General features: G+C 47.6%; 1 protein-coding gene across 1 annotated transcript in view; it reads left to right on the top strand.

Annotated features, from left to right (window-relative positions):
• Positions 1 to 25,119, top strand: part of CLYBL (citramalyl-CoA lyase) — a 2,598,854-nt gene that overhangs the window by 2,041,689 nt on the left and 532,046 nt on the right. The window contains exon 6 of the mRNA XM_086934376.1: positions 679 to 780. Within this exon, the coding sequence (XP_086790502.1) occupies positions 679 to 780 (102 nt within the window). The remainder of the gene's footprint in view (positions 1 to 678; positions 781 to 25,119) is intronic.

The following is a 25,119-nucleotide window of genomic DNA, read 5'->3' as shown; positions in this document are numbered from 1 at the left end:
ACACGCATTGTCCTATCTGGGCAAACATTGCTGATGCATGATCTGAAGAAAGGGGGGGGGGGGAGAGTTTCTTTCAGCCATAAAAAAAGAAAATCTGTGCAAAAAGCTTTTGTATGTTTCCAGTCTGATAGATTTTGGAATTTGGGCTACCCCACTGGCAGCTCAGAGCTAACTGTGAACGGGTCTCATGGAGGAAAAAAATGGCAATCTTTGGTCTTCAAAGAATTAAAAGTTCCTTTATAGGCTTTCTTAGGTAAACTAAAAAATTTGAAGAAAAGACCGTAGAACAAAAGGGAGCATGGCGCACTAGTGAGTAGCAGGACAGCTGGGTAGAAGGCGCTTAGCTCGTTCAGACGTGTGAGTAATTTGTGAGGAAGCAAACAACATCAGGCTAGTGTACCTCTTGTTTTTAAGAGCCTTTGAATTTACATTCGACTTGCCATTTGTGGACGGTGCACAGCAAATATTCATGGCAGCAAGCTTGATATGGTTGCAGCAGGTCTTTCTAGGGAAGCCCTAGGCTCACACGTCCTTTTGACATGGTAATCTTTTGCTTGTACTATGAGCAATAGTAATTGGTGCTTGGGGTTGCAAGAATGTTGATTCAAGGCATATCTGTGACCAGCCTGTAAAAGTGGTTGCTTATCTTGTCTGAAATGTTCTTTGCTCTGTCTCCAGTTTGCAGAAACGTTTTCACGTTACTCACAAGGACGAACCCTTCAAGATCCTATTCATTTGATCACTTTTGTTGAGACTGCAATTGGATTGCTTAATTTCAAGGTAGGAGCCCTTTTTAAATAAAGTCCTGTACATATGTGTGCGTGTGTAGGTATGCACATGTATGTGTCTCACTTATATTCACAAAAGTAACAAATCAACTTTTCATTTTTCAACTGTGAGACAGCTTCTTTGCCACTTTTGCACGATAAGTCTTTCCACAAAATCTAGTCTATACCTTGCTGTGCCAATCTGTGAAAACTGTCAGGGAGTGACAAATTAAAATGTACAACTGCCACCTACGATTTTTATTTTATTTAAAAACTTCTTTTTACTAAACAAGCTCATCATACAATACAAGTCTGTAACATCTTCGCCAGGACATATTCAGTATTCTTCCTGTGTATTAAACTGTAAAGCTGCCAAGGCATAGGTCTGGTACAGCTCAGGGACTATCTGGCAATACTCCGTTTAACCTATGATTTATTCTTGATTATCGAGTTATAAGTCATTGAAGTTTGATAGGTGCATCAACGGGTTCCTCCAAAAACTCGTTTTACAGGCCAAAAACAGGCCTCTTTAATTTTGCCTTATTATAGGCTGTGGCATATGTAACTGGAACATGTGTATTGGAATCAAGGTCTTGCTTTGCTCCTTCCAGGACAGTGCTGGAGTCCTGGTTGTATTTGAATTGAAAGTATTTCAAATAATTGCTTCCCCTTTTCCTATTCAGCAGCTTTCTAGGAGGGGACCAAAATGTCAGTCCCAGTGTAATACTGCATGTGTCCTTTCAGCGTAAGAAGTGATCTGGTTGCAGCTGCCTCACTTATGCTGGCACTTATTGGATTGCAGTAGAGCCAAACCTCACTCTCGCGCAGAGCCTATATCCCCTACTACAATGTGTTAAGGCCATGTATAACCAGTTATTATATACTGTCTCAGTCTGCAGAGTGCTCCTTGCGACAATTGCATTGACATGTATGAGGTTTTTGAAAAGCCCCCTCCTGTGCTCTGTTCCTGGCAAAGGTCAGTGCCATGCCAACAACTCATAAGCAACCAAATCCATAGACATTGCAGATGATGTACACTCATTTATTACCATCTGAAGTATCACACAATTGGGGGGGCCGAGCTTGCCGGCGTCCATGAAAGACGTGTGAGCGTTGAGCTCCTCGCCTGAGCCCTGTTAAAATCCGTCAAATTTATCCTTTTGGCACCCAACTAGCTCTAACACTTGGTGTGAACCTCCAGACTACGCTCCAGTCCGGTTGGAGTTCTTTGTCCCGCTGTAAATCGGTGTGGTGGAGCTTGGCTGGTCGAGAGACCTTGCCGGGGCGGACCAGGCAGGCATCCACGGACTTTCCTGCGGGGCTGCCCGGGCTACATCACGCTATGTGCGGTATGCCGCACTGAAGAGGGGCCGGTGCGACTGATCTGCGGCCAGGCACGGGTAGCTGTGAAGTGCTGATACGAACTGCTCTCCGGTGGTGGTGGGGCGAGTTGGCGATCGACTAAGTGGAGACAGAGGTGACCAGCGTGGAGGTGTTTGCAGCGGTGCTTGCCGCCCGGGACAGTGATCGGCTGATTGCCCCCCCCTTGGGGAGATACCCTGTTGCCCCACTGCCCGCAGAAGGGAGCCGTGTCGAAGGTGTGGTGTGGTCCAGGACGGCGTTGGCCCTTCTGTCCGGCTCTTGGATGGTGTGGTGGACGGGGGGCGCTTTCACAGTGGAGGAATCTGGCGGTTGGGCCTACTCACACGGCCGTGCGCACAGCCGCCATTTTGGGCGCAATTTCTTGCTACGCAACACACTACTATTTGGCGCCAACTGACTGAGCGGCTCCTGCTGGCGCCACTGGCTTCTCCCTGCTGTACACTACAGTTAGCTGTGTTACTCCCATTGATGTCTACTAGGAACGCCATGGGGAAAGGTGACAGGACGCAACCCAAACTGTCGTTTGACCAACGTAAGGCGAAAAGGACTGAGGGGACGGCCCCTGAAACTTCGCCGCGTACTGCTGCCCCCGACAGTTCATTGTGTGCAGATATTCGCGAAATGCTGGTATCGATGGAAAAAGGCTTACAGGACAGCATGGCGTTGATTGGCATTAAGCTTGATGCCCTGACATATCGCATGGATCGCATGTCTGAAAGAGTCGATAAGCATGCAGAACGGCTCGACATGGCGGAAAGGCGTCTGACGGAGGCGGAGGAGGCACAGTCAGAATGGGATAAGGATCGCAAACAGTTTGGCAGACTCCTACAGGTCATTCAAGACAAGACGGAGGACTTGGAGGCGCGCTCCCGGCGCTCCAACGTTCGCATCACTAGGGTGGCGGAGACCACCCAAACTGGCAAAATGGAGTTGTTTGTCGAAAAGTTGCTGCGGGCATTGCTGGGGGACGATGTCTTCTCCCCTATGTTCATCGTTGAACGGGCTCATCGCACTTTAGGGCCCAAGCCACAGCCGGGAGCCCCTCCGCGGCCGATTATAGCTAAGCTGTTGAACTACAGTGACAGGGATCTAGCGCTTCGTCTGGCCAGAGAAAAAGGAGATCTACAGTATGAGGGTATGAACATTTCCCTATACCCGGACTTCACGGCAAAAGTGCAGGAGGAGAGGAAGCGCTTTGCCCCATACAAAAAGCAACTGAGAGACCTTGGACTTGACTACGCCATGATGTACCCCGCGAAACTCTGTATTAATAGGCAGGGGTATTCACATTTCTTCACTGATCCTACGGAGCTGAATAAGTCATTGAAGGAATGGGCTAAGGAACGGCGGAACAATCCGAGGAGTCAACGAGAGGACGCCGATGCCACCTCTCACATGGAAGTAGGAGTGGGTAACCCAATATACCCTTGCGGGCTTGGGCAGTAGAATTGTTTTAAGAAAAAAGTTGCCAGCAAGGGGTTTGTTTGTGGATCTGTGTTAGACAGTATAGCGCAGTCTGTATTAGTTAGACTTGGCAGCTGAATGAAACAGTTACTGTTCAAAATCTTATGAATCTGTCAGCCCAAAACTATAGAAACTACCACACTAGCCCCATAGAAATGCAATGATTTGGACAGATTCTAATTCAACAACAAACTTGTGTTTTCTGGCAGTGAATGAGAAATGAAACACAAGAGAACAAGTGAAGCAACACGAAAAGATTCATTTTTGGAAAAATTATTTTTTATATTGAAATAAATCAATGAAAATCAAGGGTGTACAGTTATAGACAATTACATGTGTTTCTAAAGTAAATGGAACTGAAAAAAACAATCCATAAATACAGAAGAAAGCAATCCAGTCAGAAAAACATTAAATTAAATTGACTTCTTTCCAAGATGGTAAATTGAAAGCCAGATGTAAAACACGAAGGGAGACTTGGATTGAAGAGTCGACGTTTCGGTCTCAGTGGAGTAATCCAGAGACCATCATCAGGACAAAAGAATAATGCAATAAGGATGACCCCTATAAAAAACATATTTAAAATTAACAATTGGTCCTAGAATGTGTTGCTGTCATATAAGGACAAATAGAACATATATTTACATAAATGACATTTATGCACGTTTTAGTGAATTGTATACAAAGAATGTAGTCTAGCAGAAGGGTCAGTGTGGTGACCATAAAGATGACTGACAAGCATGTATAATTGAATTAGACACATTGTATAAATTAAGATAAATATTTACAAAGCTGAAACCAGTTAGTGTGGTAGTCAGAAGGATGACTGGCAAGTCTTATTTGGAAAATGGACAGGCAGATACACTTACTTATTTCATGACTGAAACAAAGCTGTAGATGAACTCGCGCTGAGTATAAACAATTTATTGCCTGTAGGGAGGGGAAGGATATCACGAATAAGCTGAGGAAATTTTTTATCAATCAATTGATTGTATTGGGTTTAATCAAAAGTAAGAAAACCTATTTACCTTAGGGAAGCTTTAAGTCTGCCCCGAAGTGATATCCAAAAAATCAAGCCAAAAACGTTTTTAAATCTTTAGGGAACCTGTGGTTTCAATCTCAGGGTCCGCGATAGCTGTAAGAAGTATTGTATCAAAGATTTAATGTCAAGTAAGCAACATATAATTCAAAACTTAGTGAAAAATAATGCTATTGCTATTCATATGTGAGACAGTGCCTCGAACATATTCTCTCTATTGCGAAGAAATACTAAAAGCAGTGCAGATAGGGACGTGCATTCAAGCGTTTTGTGTGACACGACGGCTACAAGGAAATTACAGATAGCCATTCGTGTCTCTGTGGAGTGACTGGGAAAGAGTGCTAAATAAGTATTGCAGCACACAAAGTATACATTCGCTTTTGGTAATGGGTAGTTGCATGACGCACTAGGAGTCAGAGGGAGTGTCGTTATCGCGGTGCCTGAAAGCAGTTAGCCTTCCAAGTATTTAACAAGTTATAACGCTGGCGGTTAGCAATGTTGCAAAATAGCAACTATTAAAAATCACACCTAACGCTGCCGTGTTTAGGAGACAGCAGCGGTGAGGAGTTTAAAGATAAAAGCAGCGTCTAAAGACTAAGAGTCAAAGTGCTCGCTTCTTAGAAAAAGTTGTGATATGCACAGCGGTTTAAAAGTGAAATTGACAAGGTGGCGCTTACAAACTTACTTCTGAAACGAGTGACTGGCGAGAAGCGTCTCTCCTGTATCCAATCAGAGGTGAGCTAAAAGACAGAGCCAAAATGGCCAATATATAGCGATAATAGATTGGGTGGCCTAGTCACGTGGTATAGGACGGCCGGGAGGCTGAAAAAGTGAACCGCAATAGTCGCCATCTTGTAATGGCTATGTCGACAGAGGTATAAGTTGACATAGCCATTACAAGATGGCCGGTAAGTTTGTAAGCGCCACCTTGTCAATTTCACTTTTAAACCGCTGTGCATATCACAACTTTTTCTAAGAAGCGAGCACTTTGACTCTTAGTCTTTAGACGCTGCTTTTATCTTTAAACTCCTCACCGCTGCTGTCTCCTAAACACGGCAGCGTTAGGTGTGATTTTTAATAGTTGCTATTTTGCAACATTGCTAACCGCCAGCGTTATAACTTGTTAAATACTTGGAAGGCTAACTGCTTTCAGGCACCGCGATAACGACGCTCCCTCTGACTCCTAGCGCGTCACGCAACTACCCATTACCAAAAGCGAATGTATACTTTGTGTGCTGCAATACTTATTTAGCACTCTTTCCCAGTCACTCCACAGAGACACGAATGGCTATCTGTAATTTCCCTGTAGCCGTCGTGTCACACAAAACGCTTGAATGCATGTCCCTATCTGCACTGCTTTTAGTATTTCTTCGCAGTAGAGAGAATATGTTCGAGGCACTGTCTCACATATGAATAGCAATAGCATTATTTCTCACTAAGTTTTGAATTATATGTTGCTTACTTGACATTAAATCTTTGATACAATACTTCTTACAGCTATCGCGGACCCTGAGATTGAAACCACAGGTTCCCTAAAGATTTAAAAATGTTTTTGGCTTGATTTTTTGGATATCACTTCGGGGCAGACTTAAAGCTTCCCTAAGGTAAATAGGTTTTCTTACTTTTGATTAAACCCAATACAATCAATTGATTGATAAAAAATTTCCTCAGCTTATTCGTGATATCCTTCCCCTCCCTACAGGCAATAAATTGTTTATACTCAGCGCGAGTTCATCTACAGCTTTGTTTCAGTCATGAAATAAGTAAGTGTATCTGCCTGTCCATTTTCCAAATAAGACTTGCCAGTCATCCTTCTGACTACCACACTAACTGGTTTCAGCTTTGTAAATATTTATCTTAATTTATACAATGTGTCTAATGCAATTATACATGCTTGTCAGTCATCTTTATGGTCACCACACTGACCCTTCTGCTAGACTGCATTCTTTGTATACAATTCACTAAAACGTGCATAAATGTCATTTATGTAAATATATGTTCTATTTGTCCTTATATGACAGCAACACGTTCTAGGACCAATTGTTAATTTTAAATATGTTTTTTATAGGGGTCATCCTTATTGCATTATTCTTTTGTCCTGATGATGGTCTCTGGATTACTCCACTGAGACCGAAACGTCGACTCTTCAATCCAAGTCTCCCTTCGTGTTTTACATCTGGCTTTCAATTTACCATCTTGGAAAGAAGTCAATTTAATTTAATGTTTTTCTGACTGGATTGCTTTCTTCTGTATTTATGGATTGTTTTTTTCAGTTCCATTTACTTTAGAAACACATGCAATTGTCTATAACTGTACACCCTTGATTTTCATTGATTTATTTCAATATAAAAAATAATTTTTCCAAAAATTAATCTTTTTGTGTTGCTTCACTTGTTCTCTTGTGTTTCATTTCTCATTCACTGCCAGAAAACACAAGTTTGTTGTTGAATTAGAATCTGTCCAAATCATTGCATTTCTATGGGGCTAGTGTGGTAGTTTCTATAGTTTTGGGCTGACAGATTCATAAGATTTTGAACAGTAACTGTTTCATTCAGCTGCCAAGTCTAACTAATACAGACTGCGCTATACTGTCTAACACAGATCCACAAACAAACCCCTTGCTGGCAACCTCTCACATGGAGGAGCAGGAGTGAACAGGAATGCGGAGCTGGATCGCCCCATGATGTCTCCCAGGGAAGGAGTGGGAATGGAACTACTAATACGACATCTTTGCGAGACAAGTGTGGCCTGGCGGACATTGGAACTCGAAGGGCGTGTGCAGGCCCACTATGAGACACTTCCAGGGTGAGAACTTTCTGGTTAATATCCGCACTGCTTTGCTTGTTTAAGGGTGATTGTTGGAAGCTGGGTCTGCTGAACACTCGTTTATGCGGATTGTAACCTCCCACAAGCGGGAGTTCACTTGTTTGACTGCTGGACGAAACCTATCGAGGGTGCCGATTGCTATCAGGGGGCAGGGTGGAGGAGTAGCTGAGCATTGCAGTCACGGACTAGGGTTGAACAGTTGCCTGGCTGGGAACCCCTGCCCCTGCGCTTTCGGCCTTTGGCTCTGACAGGAGCCATATAGGGGTTTGTTGGGTTGGCTTGTTGCGTGGGGGGGGTGGATGGGTGGTAGTGGGGTCTGTCTGACCTGGTTGGTGGTGGTCGGCTGTGGGTTGGGGGGTGGGTGTTCTTCTCTGATCAGGTTGGGTATGTTTAACTGGAGCAGTTGGGATGTTTTTAGGCCTACTACGGGACTGTGTCTGCGATCCTATGTGTATGGGTTCACTAAACAGGTCTTATTGGAATGGCGGGCACTGAGGTCTTAGAGTTGGAGGGCGGCCCCAACTCTCTTAGAGTGATAAACTGGAATGTGAGGGGTTTGAATGACTACCGTAAACTCCGGAAAGTGCTGAGCTATTTACAAAGACACCGAGTTGACCTTGCACTCCTCCAGGAGACGCACCTTCCTCTTTCCAGCCCTTTTCTGATGGCCAGAGGCCTTGGAGGCAATTGCGCAGCAGCGGGCTTCACCACGCATGCAAGGGGGGTGATTACGTAGGCTAATCCCAAAGCACAACTGAAGTTACTGCAGCTTATCGTGGACCCGGAGGGTCGTTATCTAATTGCACGCTGTGTTGGGAAAGATCATGATTTAATTGTTGTGAATGTCTATGGCCCTAATTATGACACCCCTGCCTTTTACTCCTCTCTAGCAGTTTTGTGCAGACAGTATGTGGGTTCCAAACTGTTATGGGGGGGGGGGTGATTTTAATTTTGTGTTAAGCCCGGATCTGGATAGGTCAGCTGGCCCGGCCCGCTGTCCGGCGGCCTCAGCGTTGCTTATGCAGACTGAAATGATAAAGCTCGATCTGGTGGATGTATGGCGCCATAGACACCCAGGGCGGGGAGGGTACACACATTATTTGGCCTACCATAACATACACACGAGAATTGACTATTGGTTTGCGTCTCACTCTCTACACAACTCAGTTAAGGGGTGTGTGATTCTGCCCCGTATGCTGTCGGACCACTCGCCATTGCTGTTGCTGCTGGATGCCCTGGCTAGGAGAATTCCCCCGTTCACGTGGAGGTTCCCCCCATATTCGCTCCTAGATGAGGCTTTTAGAGGGGAGTTGGCTGAGGACATAGATACATACTTTGAGACCAATGTGGGGTCAGTGGATAGTGTACAGACACTCTGGGACGCATTCAAAGTGTACATCCGAGGTATGACGATGGCTAAACACTCTGGGGTGCTCAGAGCTATTAGGCAGAGGCTAAAACACTTAGAGACACAGCTATCTGAGCTGGAACAGCAATCTAGTCATGCAGGAAACAATGACACTGAGGAACGGATTAAATCCCTGATAATAGAATTTAACGAGGAAGCTGATAGAGAAATACAGCATATGGGGAAGTATGTCACGGCACGCACCTACGGGGAGAGGGATCGCCCTGGTTCACTCCTGGCTAAACTCATGCGCAACAGCAGGCCGCAGTTGGTGGTTGAGGAATTAATTACGTCCAGTGGTGAGGTGGTCACAGAGGAGGGCGACATACTAGCGGAATTCCAAGCTTACTATACTAAGCTCTATCAATCACGGTCTGGTCAGCTCGAGGAGGAAATAGATGACTATCTTAGTTATATCAATATGCCCTTCCTCGCCAATTTTCAGAGGGAATTTCTTATGATGCCAATTCAGAAGGAAGAGATATTGGAGGCACTTGAGGGAATGAGATCAGGCAGTGCTCCGGGTGCCGACAGGCTTACGGTGGCCTTCTACAAGGCTTTTCAAGATAAGCTTATTCCGCACTTGATGTCTCTCTTCGACGATATTTGCCAACAGGGTAGCATGCCAAAGTCTATGAGGGAAGCGCTCCTTATCACAATACCGAAACCGGGGAAACCCCCCAATGAATGTGGTTCATATAGACGCTCTCCCTGATAAATGTTGATGCTAAATTATATGCGAAGGTTCTGGCTGCGCAGCTTGCCATACTGGTCCCCGAACTAGTTGCCCCCGAGCAGGCCGGGTTTGTCCCCGCTAGGAATTTGACGTATAATATTCGCACGGTGTTAAGCACCATACAGCATGTTCAGCAGGAAAATAAGGCAGTAGCTATATTCTTGGACATGAAAAAAGCATTTGATTCGGTGGAATGGCCGTTCATGCTCAGGGTTCTGAGGAAGTATGGACTGGGTGAACCTTTCTTGCAGATGCTGGGGGCCCTATATTACAAGCCGTCGGCTAGACTGAAACTAGGGAATAGGGTCACCGCCCGATAGCGATCAGTAGAGGCACCAGGCAGGGCTGCCCCCTTTCCCCTCTTTTGTATGCCCTGGTAGCGGAGCCACTGGCGTGCGCAATCAGGGAATATCATGGGTTCGAGGGGATTAACTTCCCCACCTACAAGATTGGCATATCTACGTATACCGATGATACACTGTTGTACGTTCGGGAGTTGGAGGAGAACTTGGCGTCTGTATTGAGGGAGGTGGTGAGATTCGGTGTATTGTCTGGCCTGCGAGTCAACTGGGATAAATCGGTGGCGCTTCCCCTGACTCCGGTGACTCACCTGTTTGATTCGGAGTACCCACTACAGTGGACCACAGACTCCATACGCTATCTCGGGATACATTTACATACTGACCCCGAGATCCTTGTGCGGGAGAACTATGGGGTGGCGTACTCTAAACTTGTGGATGACGTGGAGGTGTGGTGTACGCTTCCGTTGTCACTGATGGGAAGGATAGCGATCATGAAGATGGTGGTCCTCCCCAGGTTCCTCTTCCTCTTTACCAACATCTCGGTAGTGCTGTCTAGGGCTTTTTTTCCGGCAGCTCATGCAGACACTTATCAGACTTGCGTGGGGAGGTAAACAACCCAGGGTCCAATGGCAGACTTTAATGCTCCCCTATGACCGGGGGGACTCGGGGCTCCTGACTTGGAGCGTTACTACAGAATAGCGCAGGCGGCTCATCTTCACACCTGGGTCCATGGGAACCCCGATATCCCACACACGAAACTGGAACGTCTGTTTGCGGACCCCACTCCTCTCCCGGCTACGATATGCCGCCCGGTTGATCGCAGGACTGGGATCTTGGACTCTATAGCGGCTACGAATCACGCCTGGCATGAGCTGGTCCGCACGCGGGAAAGTGAGCTGCTGTATTCACCCCTCATGCGTGTGGAATGGGCGGTATGGCTTGCCCCGTTGACGGAGAAGGGGGTACTTAAGGCACTGAGTGAACTAGGCATAGATAAGATGGGGGATCTCTTCTTGAATGGCACTGTGAAGACTCTCCAACAGGTACTACAATCCCAGACCGGGAAGACGCTGCTGCACAGTTTTCAATACCACAGGGTCCTTTGCGCACTTCAAGAGTTGCTTGGCCCGGAATTGGCTGAACCCCCGGAAGTGCTGGAACTCACTTACGTGATCAAAACTCCATCGTCCAGTAAATTGGTCATGAACCTCAAGAAACTGGGGGACTGGCACAAGCAATACCCGATCTCCAAGGCCAGGCTGGCTTGGCAGAGTGATTTACAGCTGACGATTACAGATGAGATGTGGCAATACTGCTGCATAAACACCAGAAAGGTGTCGCTCAACAGCAGGCATAGACTGATACATTTCAAATATCTACAGCGTGTCTATTACACTCCGGAGAGGTTGCACAGGTACGGCTTGAGGGGCTCGGCGGAGTGCGAGCGATGCCACCTTCCGTCGGCGGACTTTCTTCATATGGCTTGGTCTTGCCCTGGAGTTTATACATTTTGGCAGGGGGTTTTCTCTGAACTAGGTCTGATGTTGGGAGTAGACATCTCACCATGTCCGGCCCTGGCCCTACTGGGCTATTCCAAGACACTGCCGGTAGCTGTGAGGCGCCTGGCGGATATAGCATTGCTGACCGCTAAACGCCTGGTTGCTATATGTTGGATGAGAGGGCCGATACCAACCCAGAAAAGGTGTGCGGCGGACTTACTATACTGCTGCAAGCAGTCGGAGACATACAGCGAGCTGCTGCCTCCGAAGAATCGGCCCAAGAACTTCTGGGGGTTATATAGGACCTATCTGTGTGCCAAGGATAGTGGGGAGTCGGACCCGGACTCGGAAAGGGAGGAGATGGGTGAGATACAGGAGGAGGAGGCAGAGGCTTTGGAGAGGGACGCACTGCACACTTAGCCATGGCATAGAGGGGAGGTGGTCTTCTGGTCCTCCAGGGCTGTCGCTGGCACTGAGTGTGGTGGACAGAGTCAGGGGGTGTGACACATGAGGCTGGCAGTTGGTGGTCATGACAGTGGGGACTCCTTCGTACAAGTGGGTATGTAGGAGCTGTAACAGTAGGGCACAGTGTTAGTCTTTAGACTTCCAGGGATAACACAAATGGGTAGGTAGGCACATGTTCGTGTAGGCTGGCTGTTGGGGGGGGTTAGATTAGTGGTAGGAATCACTGTACTGTTCCATGGAGAACGTTGATTTTTAGCGTGAGGATTCTTTATGCACAGACGCACTAGCGGTACTGAAGCTACACAATATAATGCGGTCCTGGGTTGTACTACGAGGCACATTTTTTCCATATTTGCTAGATGGCCGTGCTATGCAGGCATAATACTGTCTTCGTTTACGCCGCAAGGCCCCCGGGATGCTGGCACTGAGGCTGTGTATACTGTCTTTGAGACCTAGAACAGATGCTACCTACTGTTGCCGCCGGCCTCCGGGTTGTGGGCGATGTGTGCTGTGTGTTTATTGGATATGCAATAAAGTACAAATTTAATTTTAAAAAAAGTATCACACAATTTAGAAACACACCCGGTACATCTTAAGGATTTTGGGGGCCCTGGGCCAAACATATTTTGGGGGCCCCTGTTCAAAACAGCTTTAAATTTATGATCCAATTTGAGCCTCTGTTTCCCACGCAGTTTCCGCTTCCTCAGCTGCATTAGTGATCCAGTTTGCATCATAGGCATTAGCCTATATATTCACAATGTAAACGGACGCGCGCTGTGGACAGCAGTAGGGTTTAGTGTTTCCTGCCCTGCTACTAGGTTTTTAAAACGTTTTAAATTGTATATGTGCGGCTGAATTACTCTGTGTTTTTTCACAATTTCTCCTACCTACGGGCACTTGCACTTTACTTGATTCTTCTTGCCTACACCTCCTTAGCTGCTCCGATTTGCATCTCGCTATTCCTCCAGTGCTGGTCCACTGCGGCTGATACGCCGATTATGCGGAGGGCTGGGGCTACTATCAGGCTCCTCACTTCCACCTCTTGTATGCTTTTTCCACTATTCTTGTGGGGTACTGTCGCATCTGTAGTTTTTCTTTCAGTTGATAGGACTGAATTTTGAAATCTGCTATTTCTGTGCAGTTTCTTCGGAGGCGCAAAAATTGTCCGTAGGCAAGGTTGTCCCTACGATGTTTAGGGTGGACACTCTGGTACATAAGGAGGTAATTCTTTGATGTACTTTTGAAATGTGTGGTCGTTGTAAGTCTTCCGTCTTTTGGCATTATATTAAGATCCAAAAATACTAGATTGTCATTGGTGATGGTACTTGTGAATTTCAAAAAATGGTTTTGATAGTTCAGCCAAGTGATAAACCTATTCGCTGATGTTTCATCACCATTCCAGATGATCAAAAAGTCGTCAATGTACCTCTTCCAGGTGTGGATGTGGTTGTGGAAAGGGTTGTTAGAATTCAGTATTTTGGTCCCTTCCAAGTGATGGACATAGAGACCAGCTATGTTGGTAGCAAACATACTCCCCATGCTGGTCCCATGCTTCTGGAGGTACAATGTATTCTCGTCCTCAAAGAAGTTTTCTTTTAATACCATATTGCAGCATTCCATGACGACATTTCTCGGTGTTTGATACTCCCAGTTGATGCTAAAGAGAATCTTCGATGATGTTTAAGGTTTCTTCATGGGGAAGGTTGGTGTATAAACTTTCAACATCACAACTTATTAGTAGTTGGTGTGGTGGGTCAAATCGTAGATCTTCCAAAAGTACTAGAACGTCCTTAGTATCTCTCAAATAGTTAGAGGTTTTCTGCACTAATAATCTCAGAAAGGCATCAGCAAATTTGGAAACAGGTTTTAATATTGATCCTATCCCCGACACAATTAGACGGCCTGGTGGGTTTTAAAGGCTTTTATGGATTTTGGGGATTGTGTACAGGTATGGTATGATGGGTGATTTTTGTACTAGAAATTCACCCTCCTTTTTTGTTATCCATCCATGACTTAAGGATTCCTCTACCATGGTAGTAATCCGTATTCGGATCTTTTCAGTGGGGTCATCAATCAAGACTTGGTAATTTCTCTGGTCCTGGAGAAGACGTCTGCATTCTTGATCATATTGATCTGCGGATTGTACAACTATGGCCCCTCCTTTATCCTCTGGTTTTATTACTAATTGTTGGTTATTGCTGAGTTCCTTTAAAGCCTTCCGTTCCTCAGCGGAGATGTTTTGGAAAGTGTGTTTATTGTTGGGGTCCAGGTCATCAAGATCCTTCATGACTGCCTTCTCGAAAGCCAGTAGTTGTACTGGTAACGTATGGTCAGGAGGGGTGAAATTGGATTTTGGTTTTAAACCTGTGTCACCATTGTTCGTCATCTTGTCATCTTTATCTTGGAAAAAGATTTGTAGTTTTAACCTTCTTACAAAGTCCTGTATCTCTTTACACAAGGAATTTGTCCATATTGTTAGTTTGGACATATCCTAGACCTTTCTCTAATACAGAGGTTTGAGAAGCTGTCAAATGTTTGTTCGTCAGATTTACGACCAGGTCTACTTTCTGCTTGTTGACGCTCTGGTCATGCTTCTCGTGGATACCCTTGTTTGGGTTTCTTCTCTGGGTGTCCAGTGCACGTGGTTTCCTTTCCGATTTCGGCTTTTGTTCCTCAATTGGCGTGAGCCTAAAAAATGAGCCTGATCATAATAGGGATACTCTTGTTGGTGATAGCCCCAAGCTGGATATCTTGCTTCAGGATATGGGTATCGAGGTGGTCCAAAATGTTAGGGAGCATACATCGGTTGCCCTTGGAAATTCCCCCCTCCTCGAGGTCCCTGATGGTAGGGGCGTCTACAGTTATTGCGTGTGCCTTGGTATCTGGGGTTTCTCCCCTGGCTTGATCCCGAGCTGTTTGATCCTGTATCAGATGAGTCCTCATCTGTGGTCTCCTTATGATTTTGTCTGTAGTTGTCTCTGATATACGGATATACCCTCTCATGGCTAAATTTGCTTTTATCCTTCCGTAGTTTGGTGTATTTGCTCTGCTTCAGGCTGGCTTCAAACTCATTTAATGTTTTATTTAGTTCCTCTAGGTGTTTTTTGAGGCTACTTGGAGTTTCATAACTCTTGAGGCATACTTCAATCGCCTGGATTCTTTAAACCCCCCGGCTAAATGGCTGCAGCAAATAAGTCTTCGGTTTTTAAGCCCCGGTTGCCATGTCATTTTATTTTATTTTACTCTAGAATGAAAAATATTAATTTGTAAAGGCAGCCTTCCTCCCCGATGCTTGCTCATGTAGCATAACAACTGGAGAAAAAGTGTATGTACCCACTTGAATCATAACGTAATTCATGTTTTCATGACTTGGGATGACAGGAAATATGTACCATAAGATCGTGAATGTAAGTGTGAATACATGTCGGCCTGTGCTAAACGTGTGTGTTGTTTGATGTTTAGTCTGTTTCACCGAAGTGAGTGCTCTTGAAAACTATAGAATGGCAGTATTCACGGCCAAGAAAACAAACTGAAAAATATATCACCAATGTCTCTAAATTTTCTTTTGAGTAAAATACTGCGTGAATTTCCACACTATGATGATGTGCTACTAAGCAGACAATCATTTGGTTACATATTTATGTGTTTTTTGTCTCTCGTTTTATCTTGTTCCACAGGTACCCATTTGGTAATTTTTTGGGGGTTATTTAACCCCTTATTGTCAACACTGGCCAGCCTATTTTTGCGGTCAGTTTTTGTGCGATATTAGGCATACTATATATCCACCGCAACCGTGTAGAGTGCAGTAGGGATCGTATTTAGGTCCTGATGAGAAACGCAGAGGGGACTGCATTCGAAACATGTCGACCACTTAGGGAGTAGGATTTACCCCACTTATCTCTTCCCCTTTTTAAAGTTTCCTGCTAGGGAACTGAATAAAGTGTATTTTTCTACTAGCCAGGACATTTTTAAGTTATGTTTTATTATTTTCACTTTCCCTACCACTCATACAAACTTCACCACACACAGTCTTTCCACACAAAAAAATAGTGCTTCTCTCTAACATTCCTAGTGAAAAAGCCTCTTTCACCTATCACTAAAACAAGAAAAAAGCAAATACACAGGATAGAATCTCATTGTTTATATATAGTCTAACAGGAGGTAGATTCTATTCTTCTAGAAACCTCTATTCTCCCTCCATTGTTGTTTTGACACCCATGAGAAGGGCCATACCCTAACCAAATCTTTCACAACTTTTTTTTTTGTTGTGAAAACCTTTATTGAGGCAGTTGTCAGGTACACAGCTGTAAACGCCTACATCCTGCGGGCGCAGTCCGGCAGCAATCCCAGAGTCTAGAATGCAGTGTAAATTAAGAGGATACCTTCTGACACAGCAAGCCGCCTACAACCCCTCAGGGCCGGCCGCGTTTAAAACTAGAAGGAGCTGTGTGTGGCAGCATTCAAGAAGAACGGAGGAGTAAACAGATAAGAGACAGTGAATGCCTGAGGTTTTCTTTTTCATTGGTTTTTCTCCCCCCCCCTCCCCCAAACAACAACAGTCAACAACAGCGCAATTGTGTGGTTCTACGATCTGGTGTGGCCGATGAAGCCAGCCTTAGCCTTCGTCTCCCGCCGCCCCCACCCCGCCAGGAATTGTTGCAAAGAGGTGAACATCCAGCTCCCCACGGCCCATCTGTACAGTACTAATGATCCCCCTAACGCGCCATCCAAGGTCCAAGGAGGGGGGGTGTATGATACTAGGGGGGGGGACGGGGGGGCAGGCAGTAACAAAGGCGAGAGGATTAACAAGTGAAGCAAGGTCATGAAGTTCTCATCAGGCCAACATTAAGAAAGTGGGGGAGTGGATGGCGGAGCTTGCAACCTTAACCACCCTAGGAACCCAAAGTGTAGTGTGGCGGTGAAAGATTAGGAGTGAGGCCCAAGATGGGGCGACCCAGAAGCCTCCTCACTGCCTGGTGTGTCAGAGTCCCTGGTCGTGAGGGCCTGGAGCCGCAGAAGGTACGCAATAAGTGGGCCCCATATGTCTTTAGGCCTTGACTTGAGGGGCAGTAGGTCGGCGTAATTATGCTGTTGGTCTTGCCAGGTAGTCATCGTCGCGAGCCATTCCTTGAATTTGGGCGCGCGACCACGCCCCCAGCGGCACGCCACATGACATTTCGCTATGAGGAAGCTCAGAGCAAAGAATTTACGATGGGCTTGCAAAGGAAGGTCAGTCTGCCCCAACAATGCAATCCTAGGGCAGGGAGACACAGATACGCCAATCATGTCCGATACGGCCGCGAATATCTCCTCCCAGTAGGCATTCACCCTGTGACATGACCATGCGGGATGGAAAAAATCCGCACCCTCTGCCCCACAACGGGCGCATCTGTCATCCTCTCGGAGCCGGTAACGATGTAGTTTAGCTGGGGTATAGTAAAGTCTGTGTAAAAATTTGTAGTTTATAAGGCGGAGGCGAGCATTGTCTGTTACGGCTACAGCATGGGCGCAGCTCTCCGTCCATTGGTCATCCGTCATTTGGGTCTGCAGATCAGCGTCCCAATCATGTCTAGCTCGCAATGTAGGTGGGGAACCGGCTGCCTGAGTGTGTTTATATAATAACGAGACAACATGCTTTGGAGAGTCGGTTTGGAGGAGGGTATGAAGGGGCTGTACCGTCTCTGGTTCGTTCGGGAAGTTTGGGGTGACCGCCTTCACATTCTGACGTAAGCGTACATACAGGAAGGTATCCATAACGGACGGGGAATCATCTCCAAAGAACTGTGCAGACGTTCCGAAGGTACCCTGAAGGTACAGGTCCCCCCATGTGTGCAGCGCCAAGCGCGTGAGCATCTTGCGTCCTATTTCCTCGCAGGCGATACGAAGTCTAGGGTCATGAGAAAGTGGCATCAGGGGCGAGTATAGAAAGGGTGTGCCAAATGCTTCAGCCAGGCGTCTCCAGGCAAGGACAGTGCAGTCCACCTTACTGGGGTCGCGCTCTGAGATTTTGGTTTCTGTATACAGATAGCCCGACGGTGGAGTCGGCCTCATGTAGCCATCTTCGACTGCCAAATGGGCCATAAATGGAGGGGGGTGGAGCCAGTATGCAACAAAGTGAGCCTGTGCACAGTCGTAATATCTACGAAAATTCGGTACATCGAAGCCCCCCTGGTTGTAAGGAAGCATTAGTGTGCGCATGCTAATTCGAGGCTGCTTACCATCCCAGATCAGCCTGGACATTTGGGAAGTGAGGGAGCGAAAGAAGTGGGGGCCGGGATTATATGGGATGTTGGTGAACAAGTATAATAATTTGGGCAGCACGACCATTTTGATCAACGAGATACGGCCAGCCATTGATAGCGGAAGGTGAATCCACCTGGTGACCTTATCAGTCAACGCGTCCAGGGTCGTACCATAGTTGGCTCTGATAGTAGTGTCACAACCCCTCGTCACGTTTATACCCAAATATTTGATTTCATCCGCTTCCCAGATTAAGGGGTAATCCAGGGGGAACTGTGTTGTTATGTCAGTGAGTGGAAATAGAGCTGACTTCGACCAATTAATTTGAATGCCCGAGAAGCCGCCGAATTTAGTGATTTCACGGAGAAGGGGAATAAGGTTTTCCTTGGGTTTATGGACATAGAGGGTCAGGTCATCAGCATAGAGGGCAATGAGCAACTGCCTATTTGGGTATATAAGGGAACGGTGATTGTGGTGCTGTCGCAGTTTGGCCGCTAAGGGTTCTATAGCGAGCGCAAACAGAACCGGGGATAGTGGACATCCCTGTCTCGTGCCACGGTGGATTTCGAAGGAATCAGACCGGGATCCGTTCAGCAGCACTGAGGCCATCGGTTGGCGGTAGAGCAGTCGTATCCAATCAAGGAAGCTAAAAGGGAACCCCATTCGCTCCAACAGAGCCAATAGATAGTCCCATTCCAAGGAATCGAACGCCTTGGTGGCGTCTAAGAACACGACTGCAGCCTCACACTTGGGGGTGATGTCTTGGATGACAGCCTGGAGGGTGCGCAGGTTGTGGGAGGTGGCGTGGTTGGGGACAAAACCAGCCGCTCCATCAACAAATTAAGACGGGATGCAAGTACTTTCGCTAGTATTTTCACGTCCGAATTCAGGAGGGATAGGGGTCTATACGAGTCACAGGTCTCGGGCGACTTGCCCGGCTTTAGCAAGGACGCTATAAGAGCTTCACGCATAGTAGTCGGCAGGATACCCTCCTCCAGCGCTGCATAGTAAACCTGTTGTAGGATTGGAGCAAGAATATGTATGAAGGCCTTATAAAAATCAATCGGCAAACCGTCCGAACCTGGCGATTTTCCAGACTTCATAGACATGATCGCATCCGTGATTTCTTCCAGTTCGAGTATGTGATGAAGGAATTTTTGTTGGGATGGACCCAGCCACGCTAGTGCAGTGTCGTCCAGGTAGGTGTTCAGGGGGGTGGGGTTGGACCGCTGGGAAGTGTAGAGTTTGGAGTAGTGGTGAGAAAAGACGCGAAGCTGTTCCGGAAGTGATCGCTGGGGCACATTGTGTTCATCCAGCAGTGTCGTTATATAGTTTTGGTATCTGGGGGGGGTTTACCGCGAAGGCCAGCGCCTTACCAGGTCTTTCGCCTTCACCAAAGATGCGCGCCACATACGGCTTACCCAGGAATTTGCATTCCTTGTCAGCCAGATCTGCGTATTCATTCAGTTTTTCACGTAGTGTCGCTCTAGCTGTGTAATTGGTTGGGTCACCTTCCACCTCCCTCTCGAGTTGCTTCAGCTCACGTTCAAGTTTCCGCAACTCGTCTCTAAGGGACCTAAGGACCCCTCACCTTTGGCAATACATCATCCCCTGACTGTGACTTTAAAGGCTTCCCAAACCGTGGTGATGCTTGAAACTGAGTTAATGTTACGGTCAAAGAAGTCCTGAATATCTTGCTCGAGCTCTGCCTTAAAGGCAGAGTCGGTGAGATGCGCCGGGTTAAAAAGCCAATTCAGATAGGGAGACGCATCTTGCGGGATATGCAATGGAACATAAACCGGGGCGTGATCAGAGAGGGTGCGTGCAAGGTGGGATGCTGAAACTATCCAAGAGGAGAGCCCTGCAGAGCAAAAGATGTAGTCTAGGCGCGCCCAGGTGGAGTGTACTGCAGAGTAATGTGTGCCTTGCAGCTGTGTTGGGTGTAGGTGCCTCCAGATGTCAAGCAGGCGGCACTCCTCAACTATATTCAACAGAGCGTGCTGGGAATGCGTGTAATGTAGGGACTGAGGGTGGGATCTGTCTACATTGGGGTGAAGTGCCGTATTAAAGTCACCACCCAGGATTATGTGCGGAATCCTCATAGATTGGATCTTACCCCACAGCTTGAGGAGGGAGGACGGGTCATCCACATTGGGGCCGTAATAACAGGCGAAGAGAACCTCATGTGAGTATAGCCTACCCCATGCCATACAGAATCTGCCCGTTGAGTCAGCCTCTGAACCCTCCAGAACAAAACGCACACCACGTTTCATCAAAATTGTCACCCCTCTAGCATAATTGGAGTATGAGGAAAACACTCTGTTGGAGGCCCATCGGGCCGCGAATAGAGGAGACGTTCCTGACATTAAGTGTATTTCCTGCAGCATTGCGACAGGGACAGACGACTTGCCAGATATCCCAACACCAATCTCTTCTTTCGTGGGTCGTTAAGCCCCCGGATGTTCCATGATATCAATTTAACTTGCTGAATGAGTTGTGTCCCCTCTATCTCACCCATGACAAGAGACATAAAGAGGCGTGCCTATATTGCGGAGGCTCAGTTCCTGTGCAAAATGCCACGTCATGTAAACAGATAGTAAGCATCAACCCCACACAGATCAACCCAACCAGAATGCGCGTCGAGTAACAGTGAGTACGACTGTAAGAAATCAAATCCCCGACCCACCCACACCGGCCACCCCAACCCGCCGGGCATAGAACACCTCCCACCCCGCCCAACAACCCAAAGAAACAAAGCATGATATACCAACAGTCCAAAGTCACTCTTTCCCCTGAAGGGAGTAGGTAATTTCGGGGATCACCCATTGTGGAAGCTTTGCCAGGGGCGCCTGACCAGCCCCCTACCTCACAAGTCACACCCAAAAGGCACCAGCCGACAGCCGATCGCCCATCTTGGGATGGAGGTAGGTTGTCGAACCAAGTCTAGTATTCAAACCGGCATTAAGAAAGTTAGTAAAGAGTACCTCACCGGGAATGAAGGACCTGGAGCCGCACCTAGGGAGTATATGTGGCCTGCATATTACTGGTTATCTCAGGACATAGTCAATCCTGCTGCTCCAGCGGCGAGCGTGAGCGCGATCTGCTTCCCTCAGTGTGTCGCCCAGCTCGGTCGTGGCTTCGCTGTTTCAGAAAATCTTCGGCCTGTTGCGGAGTTGTAAAGATGTGCTGCTTGCCGTGGTAGGAGATCTTCAGTTTAGCACGGTAGAGCATGGCATAGGAGATGTCCTGGGATTGCAATTTCTTCTTAATCGGTGCGAATTTCCGCCGGGCCTCTTGCACTGCCGGAGTAAAGTCCGGAAAGAAGGACAGTGTGGTGTTGCCATAGGCCACGGTGCCAATTTCCCGGGCACGGTGGAGCACTGTATCGCGGTCCCTGTAATTAAGGAATCGGGCAATGATGGGCCTGGGGGTAGCACCCGAGGTTGGTTTGGCCGCTAAGGACCTGTGCGCCCGTTCCACTATTAGATGTGGGGAAAAGGAGTCCTTCCCAAATAGTTCCACCACTAAGGCCTCCACAAAGGGCTCCATTTTCCCAGTGTTGGTGGATTCCGCCAGGCCTAGGATGCGGACGTTGTTCCTTCGGGACCTGGCTTCCAAGTCCTCATTCTTTTCTGCTATAATTTTGAGGAGTCTGTCCATCTGGGAAACCTGGCGGCGCGTGGCGGCGGCTCCATCTTCCAGCCCAGAGACTCTGTCCTCCGCCTCCTTAAGACGCGCATCGTGTTGGTCTAGTTTCATCACAACGCCATCAATGCGAGAGTTCATGCTATCGATTTTGGCATCGATACTGGTTAGGCTGTGCCTCATGCCCAGGAGCAGGGACTTCCAGTCCTCGTCTGGCGGCGTGGTAACAGTAGGGCTGTCACCCGGCCGGGGCGTCATCTTGGTTTGCCTTCCGAGTTTCGAATGGGATCTTCGACTGTTTGGCGTCGCCACGGCCCATGGCGCGCCCTTGAGACCCTGATGCCGCTATCGCTAGACCGTTGGGAGCTAGGGTTACCAACGGTGCCTGTACAGTGGGGAGAGGGCAGAGGGTATTGCAGAGGCAGGGTATGCGATGGTTCACGAGCCTGGGCCCATCAAAATGGCGGCTGTTGGACAAGGGAGCGGAGCCCCCACTCAGTCTTCACCTGCAGGGACCTCCACAGAAGTAGTGCGGCCAGGGAGGGGCCCTCAAAGCGTCATAGGAGTCAGTGTGGGTCTCCCCAGGGTTCCAGATGTCCCAGCCGTTACACAGAGCAGGTCCGTTGAGGGAGCAGTTGTCAGGGCGCCCTTTGCGCCAAAATGAGAGAAAAAGAGAGTGGAAATCGCTCCTGCGGCAGGCCGTGTCCGAGGCTAATGCGGGGGTGTCTCTCGGCTCCGACAGGCAGCGGTGAACAGGTCATGCAGGGTGAGCAGCCGGGCTCGCGAAGGGCAGGAGAGGGCTGCGGCCGCAAGCGGGAAAGCGCGCCCGGCCCCATCTCTGCGCAGGGGGATGAGGCTGATGCAGGAGAGGTGCACGGGAGGGTTACTCCACGGGGGGGATGTTCTCTCACCGCCGTACGGGCCTTCGCAGTCGAGGCTTCAGGGCCGCCCGCCCCCGGACCTCCGATGGTGTACAAGCCGCCGGGCCCAGAGTCCCCGGTGTTGCGTAGTCTTCCGCCGCGGGAGAGCAGGCACGCAAGTGAGCGCGGAGAGTCGCTCGCCAGTTCCGCAGCAGCCAGCTCCCGCCTTGGAGGTCTCCCAGAGGGTTTCCTGGTGTCGGAGCGTTCAGCCCGATGTGAAGAATATGCTCCCGGTGTTATAAGAGCATTTAGAGTTGGTTAGGATAAGTTGTCGGATTATAAGCGGCTCAACCAGGCGAGAGCCCCACTACAGTGCGGCCATCTTGGTCCAGCGCCACCTAGCGCCCCCATCTTTCACAACTTTGACATATCAGTAAGCCTACCACTTCTCATTACCTGGTCTGACCACCTCCTATTAAAATTTGTCATTCCCAACTCTGCCACAGCCCCTCGGGCTAACACAGGGCAGAGGGTCCTTAATTACAGGACATTCCATAAAATATCCATCCTGATGTTAGCAGTCGCCCTCATTCGTTCCTCACCGGAGCTGTCTGGCTGCCTCGGCTCAGACGCCTTCTCAATAAATTCAGGGCTCCGAACCAACATAGGTGCAGCGGTACCGGTTGTTTTCTGCTCCTCAAAGAGGTCTGCCACATCAGCTCCATGGTTTAATGATTCCCTCAGATTTAGCAGAAGAAATTGTAGAAAAATCAAACAGAAATGTTGTAAATCCTACCTACCTGAGGACAGGAAGGTGTATAAAGACATCTTAAAAGCTCATTACATTCTCGTGAAGGCAGCCAAGAAAAACTTCTTTCAAATCAAGATAGAAAATGCCCAAAATAAGAGTAAGGAAATCTATAGTATAGTTAAATCCTTTACTGCCCGAAAGCCGTCACAAAGGAAGGGCCATGCACTGAAGAATGGTCTAAGCAAATAGCTCAATTCTTCCACAAAAAGATATCCGTGATCCAACAAGCCTTTACTGACATTTCAGAGGAAGAATTGACCTTCTACCTTAGTTCTAATACCAAATTTCACCTCTTGGATCCTCCAAGCTGAAACTCAGGGAAAGCTAGTAGAGATGAAGAGTCACTGACCCTCCTCCAAAGCATTAAGTCTGGTTCTCCTACCGACCCATGACCAGCGAATATCCTGAACCTATTAGCTCCCACCACGGTAAACCAGCTCTTTAATGCTTCCCTTTCCTCAGGCAACTTGCTGAAATTATGGAAGAACGCTAAGATTCTTCCACTGATTAAAAAGGCTAACCCCAAACCGACGGACTCTACCAACTACAGGCCAATCTCCCTTCTTCCGGCCCTCTCCGAAGTATTAAAGAAGCATGTAAACAAGGCCCTCCAAAAACACATTGAAGATCGGAAGCTCCTTCATGACTCCCAATCCGATTTTAGGGCTAACACCAGTACTGGGTCCACTTTTCTGGAAATAACTGAATTTCTCATGGGTAAGCTGGACCAGGGAGGCAAGGCTGTTCTGATACTGCTCGATCTGTCGGCAGCCCTGTTTACGGTCCCTCATGAGATGATCCTGGAGAGACTTGCTAACATCGGCCTTGGGGGTACCACCTTAACATGGATGTCATCCTTCTTGGCTAAGAGGTCTCAGGACATCTGGCTCCCCCCTTTCTCATCTGCAGTTCCAGCCATGAATGTAGTTGTCCCTCAGGGCTGCATTCTCACACCTACCCTCTTTAATATAAATCTACCCCCCCTTGCATTTCTGGTAGAGGAAGAGGGCTACAAAATTGTTTCCTATGCTGATGACCCTCAGCTGTTTTTTTACATGTGAAAAAGGAACCGACTTTGATGGGGCAATGATTAAGTCTTGCCTCACAAAGGTTTTTAACTGGCTTAAGATCAATCAGCTAGGTGCAATCCAGACAAAACTGAAGTTGTTTTCTTTGGTAATACAGAAACGCCTGACGGCCTGATGGCCAAAAGATCTGTCGCCCGCGGAAAAGGAGAAAGCCAAAAACTTAGAAATTGTCATAGACAAGCCACTCTACATGCGCTTTCAAATTCAAAATCTAACTGGTGCTTGCTTTGGCATACTCCCGATGCTAAAAAGATTCATACCACTGTTACCGCTTGAGAGCAGAAAGATCGTGGTGCAGGCTCTGGCGACATCAAAGCTTGACTATGTCAACAGATTGTACCTCGGTCTTCCCAAATCTCTTATCCAGCGACTACAAGTGGTACAAAACGCGGTGACCAGAGCCATCCTGAGACCTAAACCAAGATCTAGTTTGACCCCTGTTCTTAAGTTTCTACGCTGACTCCGCATAAAAAAACGGATCGACTTCAAAGTAATGACCATCTTCTTCAAAGCTTTCAATGGTTGAGGAGCCAGCTACTTAAATAAGCACGTTAAACACTACACAACATCTAGACCCCTAAGATCTTCC

This window comes from Lissotriton vulgaris, chromosome 8 (genome assembly GCF_964263255.1).
Source record: "Lissotriton vulgaris chromosome 8, aLisVul1.2, whole genome shotgun sequence".
Classification (NCBI taxonomy): domain Eukaryota; kingdom Metazoa; phylum Chordata; class Amphibia; order Caudata; family Salamandridae; genus Lissotriton; species Lissotriton vulgaris.
This window is presented reverse-complemented; position numbering and strand designations above follow the sequence as displayed.